The sequence below is a fragment of the Talpa occidentalis genome, unplaced genomic scaffold, assembly GCF_014898055.3.
Source record: "Talpa occidentalis isolate TD23 unplaced genomic scaffold, MPIMG_talOcc4v2.1 talOcc4.5, whole genome shotgun sequence".
Taxonomy (NCBI): Eukaryota; Metazoa; Chordata; class Mammalia; order Eulipotyphla; family Talpidae; genus Talpa; species Talpa occidentalis.
The window spans coordinates 105,096,348-105,112,845 of record NW_023604861.1 but is presented as its reverse complement, the minus strand read 5'-3'; the positions used below and the strand labels follow the sequence as shown (position 1 = coordinate 105,112,845).

At 42.8% G+C, this 16,498-nt stretch overlaps 1 protein-coding gene across 9 annotated transcripts in view; it reads right to left on the bottom strand.

Annotated features, from left to right (window-relative positions):
- Positions 1–1,153: 1,153 nt before the first annotated feature.
- Positions 1,154–16,498, bottom strand: part of NCK2 (NCK adaptor protein 2) — a 110,513-nt gene continuing 95,168 nt past the window's right edge. For all 9 annotated transcript variants that reach the window (XM_037528041.2, XM_037528048.2, XM_037528043.2 and 6 more), the window contains 2 exons: positions 15,527–16,248; positions 1,154–1,556 (listed from right to left, as the gene is read on the bottom strand). In XM_037528041.2, the coding sequence (XP_037383938.1) occupies positions 1,362–1,556; positions 15,527–16,248 (917 nt within the window). In that variant the 3' untranslated portion in view covers positions 1,154–1,361. The remainder of the gene's footprint in view (positions 1,557–15,526; positions 16,249–16,498) is intronic.

Here is a 16,498-nt window from a genome sequence, read left to right as displayed (position 1 = left end):
TGTGGTGGTAGAAAACACATAATAAATTTCTTAAACTCCTCTCTGAAAATGTTTCCCTTAGGCACTGAATGTTCAGTAAATGCTGCAGTAATTACTCTCCCATAATTGAGTCAAGAGTTTTCCCAAAGATAAATACACACATAATCTTGTCATAATACTTTTTTTTTATTACAATATCCAAAAAACTGCGTATGCAAGTTTAGGAGTTCACAAGACCCCTTGTTCAGCTGTAGGAATGTGCCATCTCAAGACTGTATATTTAAACTATAAAGAAGTTCAGATGTAAAGAAAAAAGAAAATGCAATTTCTTCATAAACATTCTGTGTGTCTCCTACTACCAATCACATACTCTTTTGTAAACCCTGAAAAATTTCCCTGTAAAGCAAATAATATATATATATGCATATATATCTACATATACGTACATATATAAACATATATATTGTGTGTGTGTGTAAAGTGTTGGTAGCTCCCCTTCCCCAAAGATCAGCCATTTTCCTTAATCATCTGAATTAGTGTGAACAAATGACTACAGATACATATTACTTTGAGAATTAAATACATAATTGTGAAATTTAAACAAGCCGAAGGGCAAGAGGAAAAAGCACTAGGCAGATGGCACATATGGGGGTAAATTACCAAAACATCTGTCTTTCCGGGTCACCTCTTCTGTAGACTGACTTTCAAGGAAATCCTTTCTTTATTGCAAGTACAGCCCCAAAGGCACTGGACAGTTCCTCACCACTATGTCACCCGGTGGTTCCAGTATTGCTACCAGCAAATGGTTGGCTCCCTGGACAATGTGGGGGCCATGTAAGGGCAAAGGACACGGAACAAGGGCTGCTAGGACCGGGGACCTTCCATGCACCGCCCGGAGCACAAAATAGCCCACTGGACACACTTTCTGAGTGGGCTGCATCTCATGTAATTAACGGCAGCTTCAGTGCATTCAATCTGCGCCCAATGTCTTTGAAATGAGGGGCTGTGTTAGCATGACAATCTCAGCAGACAAGGCTGACTCCAGAAGGAACAAAGTGGACAAACGGGCCCCTCTTCTATCATCTTCCTTTCTCTAAAACTGGCCAGGGTGGGGAGTGGGCTAGACCGTGGGTGTGAGGGCCTGGGGTAGCAAAGGGAGTGGGGAGGGGGTGGGAGGGTGGGGGAGAAGATGAAGACAAACCGACCTGGACAGAGTGATAAACCAGGCAAAGGAAGCCAATAGAGGAAGAACCACCAGACAGCGTGGACCCCTGGGCGGGACAGCCCATGCCGGACGACGACTTCTCGGGCGGCGCCGCTGGGCTCTGGGGAAGTGAGTGTGGCACCGAAGGCCTGGAGGTGGTAGGGCCCGGGAGGGGCTGTCACTGAAGTGCTCTGACGAGGTAGAGCTTCTCCCCGTGCTCACTAGTGAAGATGGGGGCCTTTTTGTAGTGTTCCACCAACTCGTCCATGGTGTGAAACCGCCGCTGTCCGATGCAGTAGACATTGTCCACAAGCTGCACCTTGAAGTGTTTGTTCTTCCCTGATGCTTTGAGAGACACGGAGAAGTCACTGGGCTGTGGAGGAAACAGAGCACGAGTTACAGCGGGGACAGGAGATGGGAAACCCCGTCGTCCACAAGCCAGGTCGAGAAGGGAAGTGCTCACTCCGGGAGCTGGACTGCAGCTCCTGTTTGGCAACCGCCAGCATCTGGTATTCAGGATGATGAGAGGCAGTCCAGGAGTAATTACACTTTGCTTAGTGAAGTTCAAGTGTAAAACTGGGGCTCACTGTGGAATGCATGACACCATTCTGGTTCATGCTGCTGAAGAAACTTGCATTTTTCACTGTCACTATTTTTGATAAACTGGGAATTTATTAAAAGTGGCTTCAGGGGGTAGATTTCCTTTTCTCTGACTTCTACCACTATCAGAAGTTAAAATAGCTCTAATTCTCAGCTATTTAAAAATAAACACATGAGTAGCAGTGGAAAATTCTGGTTGCATTTTAAATATGGTGTATAATTTCTCAGAGGGGGCTGTCATTCTTGCACATGCACAGATTTTATTGACAAATGTTTAAATTTTGTGATTATGTCAGCACCTAATTTGTATTTGTATATATTTTAGAAAGATACTATTATTTCTATTAAAATGTCTTTTATCTCATTTACTGAAAAATGTGCAGAGAGGTACTGAACAAGTAATGTTCTTTGGAGAAAACTATTGGCTCATAAACAGTTGTTTACTGAACACAGACTACACACTAGGCCGTCCACGGTCTGGACATGTGTGTGGACCGTCTATATATGCCCTACATGGTCTCTGTGCTCACAGAAGTGACAGTCCATTGGGGGAACAGATAGTGAATATGTAGTTGCAAACTGTGGTAAATTTTATGAAGAGAAAGGTGGCAGTAAGTAGGTCAGGTAGTCCGGTATGTGTGTGTGTTGGGGGGGGGGCTGTCAGGAATGGCCTCTGAAGAAAATGGAGTGAGCCCAAGCTCTGTGGAAGGTGGGGTTGGTGGGAGAGAACTAGGGAAGTGGGGATACCTGAGGAAGACAGGGAGGGAGGTCCCCCTTTTCGAGGTACCAAGTTGCCCACGTGGCTGAGGTGGAGGGATGCTGCCTCCAGAAGAAAAACCAACTGCCGACCACCTTAGCCCACCAGGACTGTGTCCCCTGGCCCTTGCCTGCAGATCCAGTCAGTGAGATTAAAGTATGTCCCACCCAGACCCATTTCCTGCTCATATTCTCTGATTCACCCCTTGTCTCCTCCTCTCTAGTCAACCATTTCTGTAACGCCCTACTAAAAGGCTTTGCCTCCTCTTAAGAAGCTTCCTCATTCCTAAACAAGAGAAGCTCTTCCCCTCCTTAGCTTGCTATGTTGGTATAAAGTTCGCAGTCTCCTAGTAGCAGAAGGATAGTGTATTCCAGTAACTTCTCTGTAATAAATAATTTATATACATGTCCCTTCATAATGCATCAGGCAGAGAGGGCTATGTCTTAGCCACTGCTGTATCCCAGAGTCCCACAGGAGGTGGGAGCCTAATACAGTTCCCAGATGAATTCCTAAAGCATTCTTTCCCCAAACCCAGGAACATTGTGCTACTGAGGGTCCATCAGCCAAGGCCTCTCTCAGTGTCGCTTCTAGCAGGACAGAATTCACACATGCCCAGGCCATTCTCTCTTATGCTGATTTTATGAACATTTGACAAATGTGTGCAAATCTTGTAAAACAAAATGTGTGAAAATCCGTGTAAACCAAGGAGAAATCAGGGAAATGAGGTCCTGAGAATTCTAAATAACCCTCATAGGGGCTACCGAGCTCACCCATCTGTTAGCTGTTAGGATAAAAGAGTCGACGAGACTACTGCAGAGCTTGTATTTATGTTCCCTTCTGCCCCAAAGAGACCAAATAAAGACAAACTTTTCAGGGAAACATCCCATCTTATCTCCTAGCTAAACCCAAGGCTGGGTGCCTTGGAGGAGACCCAGGAAATGCTGGTGGGACAAAACTCCAGGAAGAGATGAGGAAGTTGATCTTGGCTTAGACATTAGACTCTTTTCAGAATCCTGGCCACTGGGGGGCAGGGGACCAGTGGGAGGGAGACACAGAACTTGAAAGTTAATTCCCCAACTAGATCTCTTAGAAATGAATCACGGCAAAACCTGATGTCATAGTGATCCTGCCAACCAACCCTATTAATATCATGCACAGCACAGAATGGTATTTGAAGTAATGATTTGATTGCACCATTCCCAGGCCAGTATAATTTCCACAGGACTGAACAGGACAGATGCAAGCCGGCCTTAGTATTACTGGGAATCCCATCCAGACTGGTTGCTGTGTATGTTTCTGAAAACAGAAGTAAGCCAGGTACTGCCCAACAGCACTCCACACATGAGCGAGCCTGCAGTGGCAGGGGTACAGCCACTGTGATTATTACTCCAAGCAGATTAGGAAGCCACCCTGGCCCATCACAGCACATTTGTACAACACTATGAACTGCTCAACCCTCTCCTCAGAGTTTCTGGTTTTCCTTAAAGCAATTTAATTTCAAGCTCCTCACCATTTAATTTCTTTCTTTTTTTTTTTTTTTTTTTTTAAAGATTTATTTATTTATTTATACAAGCACTGGGTACAGTCAGAAGCGCGGGAGGGTGAGAGAATTCACCAGAGCCAGAGCAGGGAGCAGAACAGGCAGACTGACGAAAACACACTGCTGAAGGGAGCAGCGGGTGTGGCAGGAGAGGTCTGTGCGCCATGTGGGACCCTTGCCGGTGGCCGGGGATCGAACCGGTGCTGCAGAGGCTGCAGCTTTGCAGCCTAGCGCTCAACCACTGCGCCACCGGGGAGGTCCCCCTCACCATTTAATTTCTATCAGTGTATTTATTCTGTGCCAGCAGCTTGTGCCTTAAGTTAAAGGCAGAGGGCGATCTCATGTCTGTAGTTTAGTGCAAACCAGAACTGTGCTTATTTTATAGTTTAATCAATTCATAGATTAAAGCAGCATTATCATGGAGGTATAAGATGAGTGCATTAGAGCAAGTATATGATAAACCCAGCTTTAATTAAGTCAAGTGATCAGCAGATGACTTTCTAAACAGGAAATAGGGAACTTTACTTTTAACTTATGCTCCTTAATTTAACACCAAGGTGCATGTAAAACTGATGCTGTAGAGATGGTAGTTTTTAATTTCGTGGGCTCCTGAGCAGAAATCTTAAAGTTAAGGACAGAGAATGAACTAAATTTGTATCAAGTAGGTGTGCTAAATGATTGGGAAATTCTTAATTAACCTGTGTAGATCTTCTAATCTGAATATGAAATTGCATTGTTTCATGTTATCACCAATAGCTCGAAATGAAGCCTGATGATGAACAGGAGCACTCCACGTGTGCTCCTGGCCAGCAGGATTAACATTACCCAGGTCTTGCGAGAAAAAGCAAATCTCAGTCTCTGCCCAGACCCACTGAATCAGAAACTAGGGTGGGGCCCAGCCACCTGTGCTCTAACCCCCAGTAATCTATTTTAATGGGACCTCCAGGGGCTCTTGAGACCATCTGAGGAGAGAAATGAAACCTGGGCCAACTTCCAGCAGTCTTCTAAAAAAGTGTTCAGAGCCACCAGAAAAAGATACAAGAGTGACTTAGGGTTAAGCAGTCCCTCAAGTAGGAAGTTCCATGGCTGACCTTGGCTCCCAGCTGGTTGCCTTTCTGGTTCTGTCCTGAAGAGCCTGGTCTTGCTCCAGACATTCCTTGGGAGGAATTTCCCTAGATGCATGGCAGCACCCTGCTGGAGAGATGCTCTAAGATCTTTCCTTGCAGACTGAGCCAGTTCCCCAAAATTAACGGATGCAGAGCCACCCCAGACAACAACAACCCTGCCTTGCGGGAGCAGGGATGAGCAAGAGAAGGCCGTGCCACTGGTACTGTTCTCACCTGCTGTGGTTCCTCAAGGTGTAGCTTTCTGAAACAGACTTAATGAAACTGGATGAAAAAGGACTATGTCATAGTTACCTCAACAAGTCATGGTCTACTGAGAGGATGACTCATCCTTCAATCTAAGCTTGTCAAAGAACCTTAACGTGATTTTACTTCAATACCACATTAAGGACCAAAATGAACAGCAGTTCAACATCCTCTCTGCATGTAAGTTTTTGTTTGGGGATGTGAAGGAACTGAAGGTTGCTGAGTCTCCTTCATCGGGAGGCCAACAAGCCACAGTGATTGCTGTGGAAGAAAGGATGCTGGACTTAGGACTCTCAGTCCCAACTGGACTATAAACTAGTACTACTGCTTTGTTGAAGAGTTTCTGCACTATTGAGAAACGCTGAAGAGAGGCATTCTAAGAACACAGCAATTTCATTCCAGAAATGTGTTTGAGAGAAGTGCATGCATATGTGTATGCATGTCCATGGTGCATGTACCAGGTGCATGTACATGGAGGTCCCAGCAGGATTATTTGCAGTGACCTCAAGATGCAAACACTCCTCATGGTTGTGAATAGACTAGATAAAGGGCCTCCCTGGTGGTGCAAGGGGTTAAGCACAGCACTGTGAAGCTATCTGCAGCCACTGCAGCATGAGTTCAATCCCCAGCCAGGGAGCTACCCACATGGTGCAGCAGACCTCTCCTGTCTCACCCACTGCTCCCCTCAGCAGTGTATTTCAATCAGTCTGCCTGTTCTGTTCCCCACTCTGTCTCTGGTGAATCCTCTCACCTTCCATACCTCTGGCCTGTACCCCAGGTTCTTGTATGCCTAAATTAATCTTTTTTAAAAAAGGGACTAGATAGTAAGAAAAGAATATCTACAGTATGATCCCATCTTTAAAAAGTAGGCAAAACTAAAATATATTGTTTAGAAATAGATAAATACGAAGGTTATAAAATAAAGATATCTTTACCATAAGGTTAAAGGTAGCTGTTATCTCTAGTGAGAAGACATCGCACAATCAGGTAGCAAAGTGGGTGAGGGTAGTAGCTTTTAGAATGCCAACAATGCCTTTTATTTTGACCCCCCTGAACAAGTACTTACTAAATGAAATTTTCTTTCTCTGTATTATGTTTCAAAATAAAAAAATGTTCTGGAAGGTAGTAAACTTGCAGCCCTAAGATTTGCTGTGACTACAGGTGCACTGGCATTTATATCATCACTTATTGCTCCCATCTGTCTTCCTCATCCCCCTCCTTAGTCACTCTTTTGGGACAAAATTTATAAGTATGTTAAACCTTTCCTCTGGTCCTGTAAATCTTAGCTCAGCTTCTATAACAGAATACCATTAACTGTTTTTTTTTTTTTTAAATAAAGATTTATTTATTTATGCATACAAGAGCTGGGACACGGACCAGAGATGGGGGGGTACGAGGACTCACCAGAGACAGAGTGGGGAGCAGAACAGGCAGACTGATGAAATACTCTGCTAAGGGGAGCAGTGGGTGAGACAGGAGAGGTTTGCTGCACCATGTGGGTTACTCCCTGGAGGGTTGGGGATCGAACTCGTGCTGCAGAGGCTTCAGATTGCTTCATAGTGTAGTACTTAACCCCTTGCACCACCAGGGAGGCCCCATTAACTGGTTTTTAAACAAAAACAATGTATTCCTTATAGTTCTGGAGGCTGGAAAGCCCAAGACCAGGGAGTTGAAGATTTGGTGTCTAGGGAGGGCTTGCTTTGTGATTCATAGATAGCTATTTTCTCATTGTGTCCTGAAATGGAAAAAGGAGGAAAAGTTCTCTGGGCTCTCTATTGTGAAGGCACTAGTCCCATTCACCAGAGTTGCACTATCATGACTTAGTAGCCTTTTAAAAGCCCTACCTTGTAATATCATTCATTAGGTATTAGGCTTTAGCAGATTAATTTGGGGGGGGGAGCAAGAGCCTAAAGATTCAGTCATAGCAAAATTTCTAATGCTCCTTTTTGAGTTGGCTACTATCACTTCCAGCAGATTATATTCACTAGAAGTGAGTCATTAAGAACCATTCACGCCAAAGGTGAAGCCATCAGGATCCACACTTTGAAGGCAGAATGGCATCAAAGAATTTGCATGTATCTTTTTAAGCCATCCTAGATACTACACTCATTAAAATGTTCTGTCTCTGGACTAAAATGAAACACAATTCAGTCCTGTACATTCTTTTCAGTTTTGAAAACTAGGCATTCAATTTCACTACCCTTCCCCCCTCCACTGACCCCCGAAGTTCCTACCTCTCTGCTTCCTTCATACCATGCACATTTTCCTACCTTTAACTTTTTCAAGCACTATATTTATTTGGTATAATTTCTCCCTGCTGAAAATAATGTTAATTTCAATTTTCTAATATTAGATCAATTCTTGTTATCTTCATTTGACTATTTCTCAAAGGAATGATTTTTCTATTCTAATAGTTTTTGAACAAGGGGTTCTTAAGAATTATTGATTAGCACAATCCATTCATCCACCCCTTATTTGAGGAAGTCATTTTCTAAGTATCGGAGGACAACTAATAGGTAGAAAACCTTTCAGAAGTTTTTATTATTAATTATTTTATCAACACTGTTTTTATTCTGGGTTATAGGCCTTCTATTTGAATATAATACTTGTAAGTACAAGAAGCTGATTTGACTCTACATCTCCACACTGGGCTCAGAGTAGCTGTGGAGTAGGTATGGAGTAGGTGCTAGAGTTCCAATGACTATTGGAACTACTTTCACATAAGTATTGACTTTAAATCCAATTTTGTCTATTGATTTCCTTAGATAATTCTTACAGCTCACACCTTGGCGATTTCTGTGATCAACGGGAGAATATTTTTAGCCAAGAGAAACCAAGAATACTCTTTCTTTTATACTATTTCCACAGCCTTACCAACTTGAACCACTTGTTTCAAATACTTGCTCAAAAGCATTTTTGTATTTTTATAAAACAGATGCCCTGGTTCAATACTCGCCTTCACTCAAGATTTAATCGCTATTTTCTTACAGATGAAAAATAACGTCAGGAAAGGTCTTTGGTATCCTTTTTTTTCCCTTCATGTATCAAATGCTTCAGTACTACGGCTTATTCTATGCACATAGCTGTGATGTAATGAACGAAAGGAGGAACTTGATCCCATAGTCCTAATTCTTAAATAACTTTAAAACTTCTATTTGTTTCACGCTGGACGTTATAGGAAGGTTGTCAGTAGAGAGAAATGTACTTTGTGTAGTTTACCAAGTCTCTTTGGTGGACTTTGGACCAAATTCTGGTCTTGTTGGTCTTTAAGCATCAATCATGTATATTTACATTCACCATTTATACTCCCTCTACCCACAGAGAGTCATCTTGTTGGTGTCTTATCAAAAGCTGTATTATTCTTGCCCTTTAGTTTGGTAGATAGATATTGTTTTTTATTTTTGCTTCTTTAAGAAAGGTACTCTTTTGTCCAGAGAAGTGGTTCCTTCACCAAAAATATTTGAGAATCAGTGGATTAGAGGCAAACTTTATTCCACTGATCAATAGCCTTTTGTTCTCATCTCACAAAAGTCTTTCAATTTTATCATTCTGTAATATCACCTCTCCCTAGTTGTCAATCAGAATCGACTCTTTGTTTATACTTATGCCACAAGCTGTCGATTGATGTTACTTATCCTTTGTTTTTATCAGATTATCTTCTCATCACTAAGCATGACCAGCCTCACTGGTATTTTCTCTTCTCCTATAAATGTATCTCTGAAATATTTACTCCACAGGCCTAAAGCCAATCCATGACAAGAACAAATACTGTCATTCTCATTAGCTTTGGAAAGAAATTTATTTTTAATAGGCTTCAAAGACCCCTCTATCTAATCTTTAAATGATGAAGCTTTTACTATTCTTTTTCAAATTAGCATATGTGTGTGTTTACTCCTTCCTGCCTCCCAAAATACAGTTCCAAAAGTTAAATGTGAACAGAGTGGAGACCTCTGGAATATTGTCTTTATTTATTTATTTATTTATTTATTTTTGTCTTTTAGCCTTGTCATGTCTGCCTGGTCAATCAATGATATTCAATAATTCAAGTATGAATTTTACCATACAACAGGCACTACCACTTAAGGACTTTTAAGTAGTAAAAGGACTTTACCCCCTCTTTGGGGTTCTCAAGTTTGATCACCAGAACCACTCTGAGGGCTTGTTAAAACTTAGGCTGCAGGGTACACTCCAGACACTGAGATTCAGCAGGTCCAGGTAAGGCCTGATAATTTGCATTTCTAGTAAGTTCTGTGGTGACACTGATGCTGCTGGCCCAGGACACCTGCTGAAAATTATTGCCATGGATTCGAAGGAAGATTTCACACGGTGTCCTCACATTCATTTGCAGAACTACCTAAGCTTCATTCTGTTCCAATGACTATAAAAATGCTGGACTTTTCAAAAAGATAGAATAGAATACAGTAGGAATAAGGGTGAACAGGTCAGCCTACATATCATGTCACTATTTGTTACTATCCACCAAACTACTCTCTATGCTATGAACTCTGGGGTAACTATTTTCACTCTGTGCTCCTCAGGCCATGTAGGAACTGCTGAGATCTCTGAGAAACCTCCCCTAGGTTAGAAGGTTACGTGTTGATGCTAGTAAAATCCCACAATGCCAATACCACACCACAACCATTTAGGATGGTTGTGAAGGGGTAAAGAAAAACAAAATGGGGGGTGGGGGGGGAGTTGGTGAGGATATGGAGAAACTGAAGCCCTTGTGCACTGGTGGTGGGAATGTTAAATGGTGCAGCTGTCGTGGAAAAGATGGCAGTTCCTTAAAAAATTAAATGCTGAGTTATGAGTTATCATCTGATATACGATTCCACTTTTGGATATATGCCTAAAAGAATTGGAGGCAGGAACTTGTACTGTTACTTGTACATGCACATTCATAGCAACAATATTAAAAATAGTCAAAAAGTGAAAGCAACCTTAGTGTTCATTGACAGCTGACAGATAAATGGATTAAAAAAAGTGGCATGTCCATGTCCATAAAGGGATCTCATTCATCCTTAAAAAGGAATGAAATTCTGACACACATGCCTAAGTGTGAATAAACCTTGAGGACAGTATGCTATGCGACATAAGTCAGTCACGAAAGGACAAACACTGTATGGTTCCAATCATGTGAAGTGCTCAGGGTAATTGAATTCATAGAGACAGAAAGCAGAAAGCTGCCAGGGCTGGGGGAGGAGAGGTGGGTGTTAGTATGTAATGGTGTAGAGTTCTAATTAGGGAGATGGAAAGTCCTGGAAAGGGTGGGTGGCGAATGTTACACAAATGTGTGAATGGACTTAACGCCACTGAACTTGACACTTAAAAATGATTCAAATGGCAAATCACATGCTATGGATATTTTGCCACAAATTTTTCTTGCCTACATTTTGTTCTAGACTAAAGGTTTATGAAATTCTGGTGGAGAGATGAGAGAGGAAACCAAAGCATCGTGGTGGGAGGCCTCTGGAAGTTCTGGCTGCAGGGCCTGCGGGTTGAGGCGAGATGCAGAGCTCCAGGGCAGCATACTACAAAAGAGCTCACCAGTGTCTGCAGGTCACCTAAGACACCTGGTGACTCCAGTTAATGGCTTTTCCTAGCAGGCGTGTGGCAGTTAGAGACAAGGCTCAAATGTGGCTCCTGAAAAAAGAATTTTCCTCCTCTCTGAGCAAAGGTCAGGCAACAATTATGCCCCAACTTTTACTATGAACCATTCTTCTCTTGACTTTTTAAAAATACTGTGATGAAACTGACTGGTTCTGCCTGGCCTCCTAGAATATCTGAATATTGGTAATATTGGAAAAAAATACTTTAGAAACCATCTCTATTGGGCAACAATAGAGATGCACACCTCTTTAGAACAAAATGTAAACGTTTCTTGGTGAAGTCCTCCCACACCTCGTGATGATACCTTCAAAGGACTCCTGGTCAAGATCCCTGACCAGGGGCCTCTTATTAGGGAAAGAAGAGCTGGGAGCTTGCTTTCCAGAGCTTGCCTGCACACAAACACATCTACCAAGCATTGATCAGAAGCAATTTTAACACCGTGTTATGTTCTCTGGTGCTTTCTCTATTATCGAAAGCCTTTCATAAAGAGTTGTAATTTTCACCTATAAGTGTGCTTATAATTCTTGAAAGCATAGTATGAATCAGAAATGGGGTTTTAATAACTATTATAGAAATGTATAAAAAATATTAAGAATGCAAAGTGTAGTCTCCAAATCAGCAGTAAAAACATCACTAAGTGCTGTGCTAGGAAGGCAAAATTTTATGTCCCAATCCTCTTGAATTAGAAACTTCATGGGTAGCACCCAGCAATCTGTAGTATATCAAACTCTTGAGGGGCTTCTGATACACATTACAGTGTGGCAAGAGAGATGGAATAATGAAACTGGTGGAAGTTTTATTAAAAATTGTGATTTCTATAACAAATAATAAAGTTTAAAAAAATGGCAAGTAACTATGCTAATTATTTTATTCTTTCTTCTTGGCCAGACTTTGAATAGGTTTTAAAAATAAAAGAGCAAGGAATGAACACACATGGACTATTAGTGTGCCAATATGTGCATTAAATTGCCTCTAATAAAATAAATTTTTCTCTATCAGAAACAAATGTGTTATATGACAAAAAAATTAATATCAAAAGACAACCATGTGACATAATAAGTGTGAGGAAACAAGTGATCTTTTGGGATTTTAACATCTGATGGTGGGAAAATGGCCTCCTAAACATGGCTGATGTTACATGGTTAAATCACTTCTACAGACCTCACCTGAATTACCTTCCCAAAGATGGGGGAATGTAACAATTGAGAAAATGAAATACAGAAAACTTACACAGCTTACCAGAAATTCAGTTACAGGTTATTCTTAAATTGTGAATATAATCTTTTAATCTTATCCATAGAGTAAGTGTGGACAACTGTATACAGATTTATGATGAGCTTTCAGGGGCCAAGTGGGAGTTTTGCATTTTCCAGATTCCATGAACTATGGATGAGCAGGTGGCAGTATGGTAATTAAATATGTAGAATAAGAAATGATGTTTCCTGCTCTGCTCCCCGCTCTGGCTCTGGTGAATTCTCTCACCCTCCCGCGCTTCTGACTGTACCCAGTGCATGTATAAACAAAACAAACAAACAAACAAACAAATAAATAAATAAAAAAACATGCCTCTATTAAAAAAAAAAAAAAGAAATGATGTTTCACCTTTAGCTGCTAAAGATACATGACAACTACAGACAGGAGAGGAGAGTAAAGAAGAAGAAAGAGAAGCTGGAAGAAAGAACAAATGTAGATACAGAGATTTGGGACATGAAAGAGATCCAATAAGCTCATTTGCTCATTCACTCAGTGATAAAATGAAATACCCAGTACTCTGAAATACCCACTACCTTGGTGATAATATCATAGGCTGTGGCAATGTTTTTGTTTGTTTTTCCTGAAATATGCACTTCTTCTGGAAAAAGCAGAATTCCTAGGATTAGACTTGGGTATACTTTTATTTTTCAAAACAGGAAAATACTAAATATTTTTAAATGCAAAATACTCAAAAGTAAGAGCCTAACTTATTTATACTGGAATCACTCAGGATATTTTTAAAAAGATAAACATCTTGAAGATGCACTCTAAAAAAACAGTCTGCTTATTTAGAAGTCAGGTGTCCTGTAGTAACCTCAATCAAAGGAAAGACCCAGCACAAAGAAAGAAGGAAATTAAATGAAGATGTCTCTGCGTCCTGTGCCGGAAGGCTGACCCCATCAGAAACCTCCATCCTCACACAATACCATGACTGTGAGACATGAACTTAAGGGCTCAAGTTGACCTTGTGGTGGCTTTGAAAGCCAGGCTCTCCTCTTAGAAATGCCAAAATGAACAGGGGGAAAAAAAAGGAGACGGGGAGACACTGGCAAAAGGCAATGGCTAAATAGATCATGGAAAAGGAATAATGGGTGGATCTGCCCATCGGACAGTCCTCAACAGTCCCAGATGACAGCTGAGAACAGCCCTGGCTAGGAGCAAGAGAAACAGCAAAGTTGGCCTAGTTCTGCTCTCAGGAGAAGAGGAACACAGTGCCCGAGAGTCCCTTGCAGCAGTCCTGTACCAGGCAGGCACACACAGCAACACACACTGCATATCAAGAAAAGCAGCCCTGTGCACCAACATCCCACACCGTGGTAGGGCCTCAGGCCAAGACAGTACACTGCACACAGAGTTGACCACAAACTTCCTTCTACTCCCACATGCCTAGAATTAAGGGTCCCTGGAGCACGATTTAGGTAAAGCAGGCATCTCTCCCTATCCAAAAGCACCTGGTCCCTGAGCTCAGACCTTCTGCATGTGCTTGTTCCACAGAAAGGCAATAGGTCTTTTGTGAGGTCAGCAACCTGAAGGATGCTTTTCTCATCTACCCTCCTTCCAGGGACTGTCTACTTCTCCCCAAGCCCTAGTAAAAAAGAATGAACATGGCAGAAGTCTCCACACAATGGGATTGTTTTATCATCTCCTTTCTAAGCAGTCTCTTAAATTTTGAACTCAAAAATTTCTAAATCTAAATCAAGATTATACTTTGTGTCTATGAATTATAACCATCCGGTAAGCACCTTGGACTGGTCACTTTATATTGCAATTTGTTTTCCATTTTTTCTTAGTTTCTGCTTAAAGAGTTAAAAGTGCTGCTGAACTTAATTCTCTTAAGTCTCAAACATGACCTAAAGGAAGCTCTGTGCAGAGTTTACGTCACGTGAGAACAATTTAATGTGATATCTTGCCAGAGATGATAAACTCTGGAGGCGGATAAGGAAATCTCAGCATTCAGATTTCAGATGGAGCTAATGTTTAGGCCCAGTGTGCTTGCCCCAGCACATCTAAGGCTGCCGCTAACTCCTGAGTTGCTGACACTGTAAAGGAGTTGGGTTTCCTCTATCCTGATGCTCCTTTTCCTCAACAAACCGATCGCAGCTGTTTCTCCGCAGGAGAAAAACACTCTTGTGACCTTGGCTCCCTCTCAGGACAATGAATAGGAGCTTTGAATACACACTTATTATTGTGTTATCAACCTTATTAGATAACAATTATAGTACAAAGTACATGCTTACTAGTTTTATAGCTGGTGTTAAAAAAAATTAAACTGAAGTAGGCTATAACCAATACAGTGTAATCATAAAAGACTCTTAATACTCATTTTGGGGGGCCTGACTATGCGGAAGAAGTATTTGCAAAGAAGTCTATAAACATGGGTGAACATACAAAAAGGCTACCTTGGGAGGTACTGGCTCAGTTATTGCAGACAGACTCAGCCACACATGCGAAACACAAACCCCAAATTTGTCTATGCTGGAAATGGATCTGCTGCAAGTCAAGTGGCCTCAGACATCCCATTCAGTCCACATACACAAACTCATCTCTCTTGAGAACTGTCTTTTTCTTTTCTGTCCCGTTCACAAGTGCTTTAAAAGCTTCTCAGCGATGAAAGTGGTGTGGCTCAAGGCAGAGATGACCTTGGGATTATATGGTTTTAAAAGAAAACAAACCAAGTAACAAAAGGTTGGGGAAGAAGCCAGGCGCCGCTCTGGCTGAGAACATTTGCTGTGCCTCTCACCCAGAGAGAAGCAAAGTCAACCGCCAGGGCCCTGGTGGGTCATTAACAAAATGGGAACCTGGGAGAAAAATGTGTTTTGAGTCCTTAGAATAGAAAAGAGATAATCTCAGTTAGCAGGCAAGACAAGCTTCAGTAGCTAAAAAACATTTTACTTACCCTCCCATCTGCAAGAATACATCTCTAGGGGAATAGCGCCAACCGTCCACAGGTAAGTGTTCCACTGAAAGCAAATCTAAGCACACCCCAGAGCAGCAACCTGATGCAGGTCGTACAGAAGAAGGGGTTCATGGAATTTAATATGAGCCCCGAATATCTTTATACTATTTCAAGTGTATTCACAGGAAAATGGGAATGGCATGCAAGAACCAAATTGTACCGCTCTTTTGCCTGCTTCTCCCCCCAACACACACACACAGAGTTTTCTCCTGAAAGTTCCCAGCACCAGGCGACCTGGAGACCCAGGGGCACTTACCGAAGACTCGCTGTCCCTAATGAGGAAATCACCCTCGACGCCCCTTTCGTTGAGCGCGCACTCGGCCTGGTGCCGCGTCACGTTCCCGTAGTACCACTCTCTGCCCGCAAAGCGCCCGGTGCACGCAGGCCCCGTGTAGCTTATCTGCGGGGTGTGCGACGGGTGCAGGGCCGGCCCGTCGCTTAGGACCACCACGTAGTTTTTGGGGACAAGGCCGACCTGCCCCCGGGCATTTTTGCATTTCCACCACTCTGGGTCATTTTCAGGTTTCTCAATCACTTCCATGGTCTCTCCCTTCTCGAAATTGAGCTCCTCCTCGGTGACTGAACTGAAGGGGTACAGCGTCTGGACCACATGCAGGACCCGCCCCCCCTGGCCATTGCTCATGGAGGCGCCCTTGCGCAGACTTAGAAAGCTGGGGGACTCGGCGGCCGCCTCGTCCACCTCCTCCAGGACGTAGTTGGAGGGAAACCAGCCGATCTGCCCGTTGTAGCTGCCTCGCCACCAGCCGTCGCTGCATTTCTCCATGACCGTGACGCGCGACCCCTTCACCAGGGACAGCTCATCCTCCCTCTCGGCCACGTAGGCGAACTTGACGAAGGCCGGGATGTTGAGGTCGTAGATGCGGTCAGCGCCGCCCCCGTTGGCCGGGTACTCAGCGTCCGTGCTGGGGGTGGGCGATGCATCGCGCGCGCTCGTCTTCCTCTTAGTCTTGCCCAGGCCTGTGGAGACACAGCAAGGGCTCAGTGGAAGGGGCACTAGAAGGGGCCACCTGGCTTGTGATCCAGGCACCCAGAATTCTGACATGACCTCCTCATTAAGTGGGGGGAGGGGGGGCAAAACATCATGGTTACCAACTGCAGCCATTACAGAAATAATATGTCCAAAAATATGTCCAAAAATAAAATGTCCAAAACTGATTTTACTCTTAAAAATATTCCAGGGTACCAGCAACACCAAAGATAAAATAGT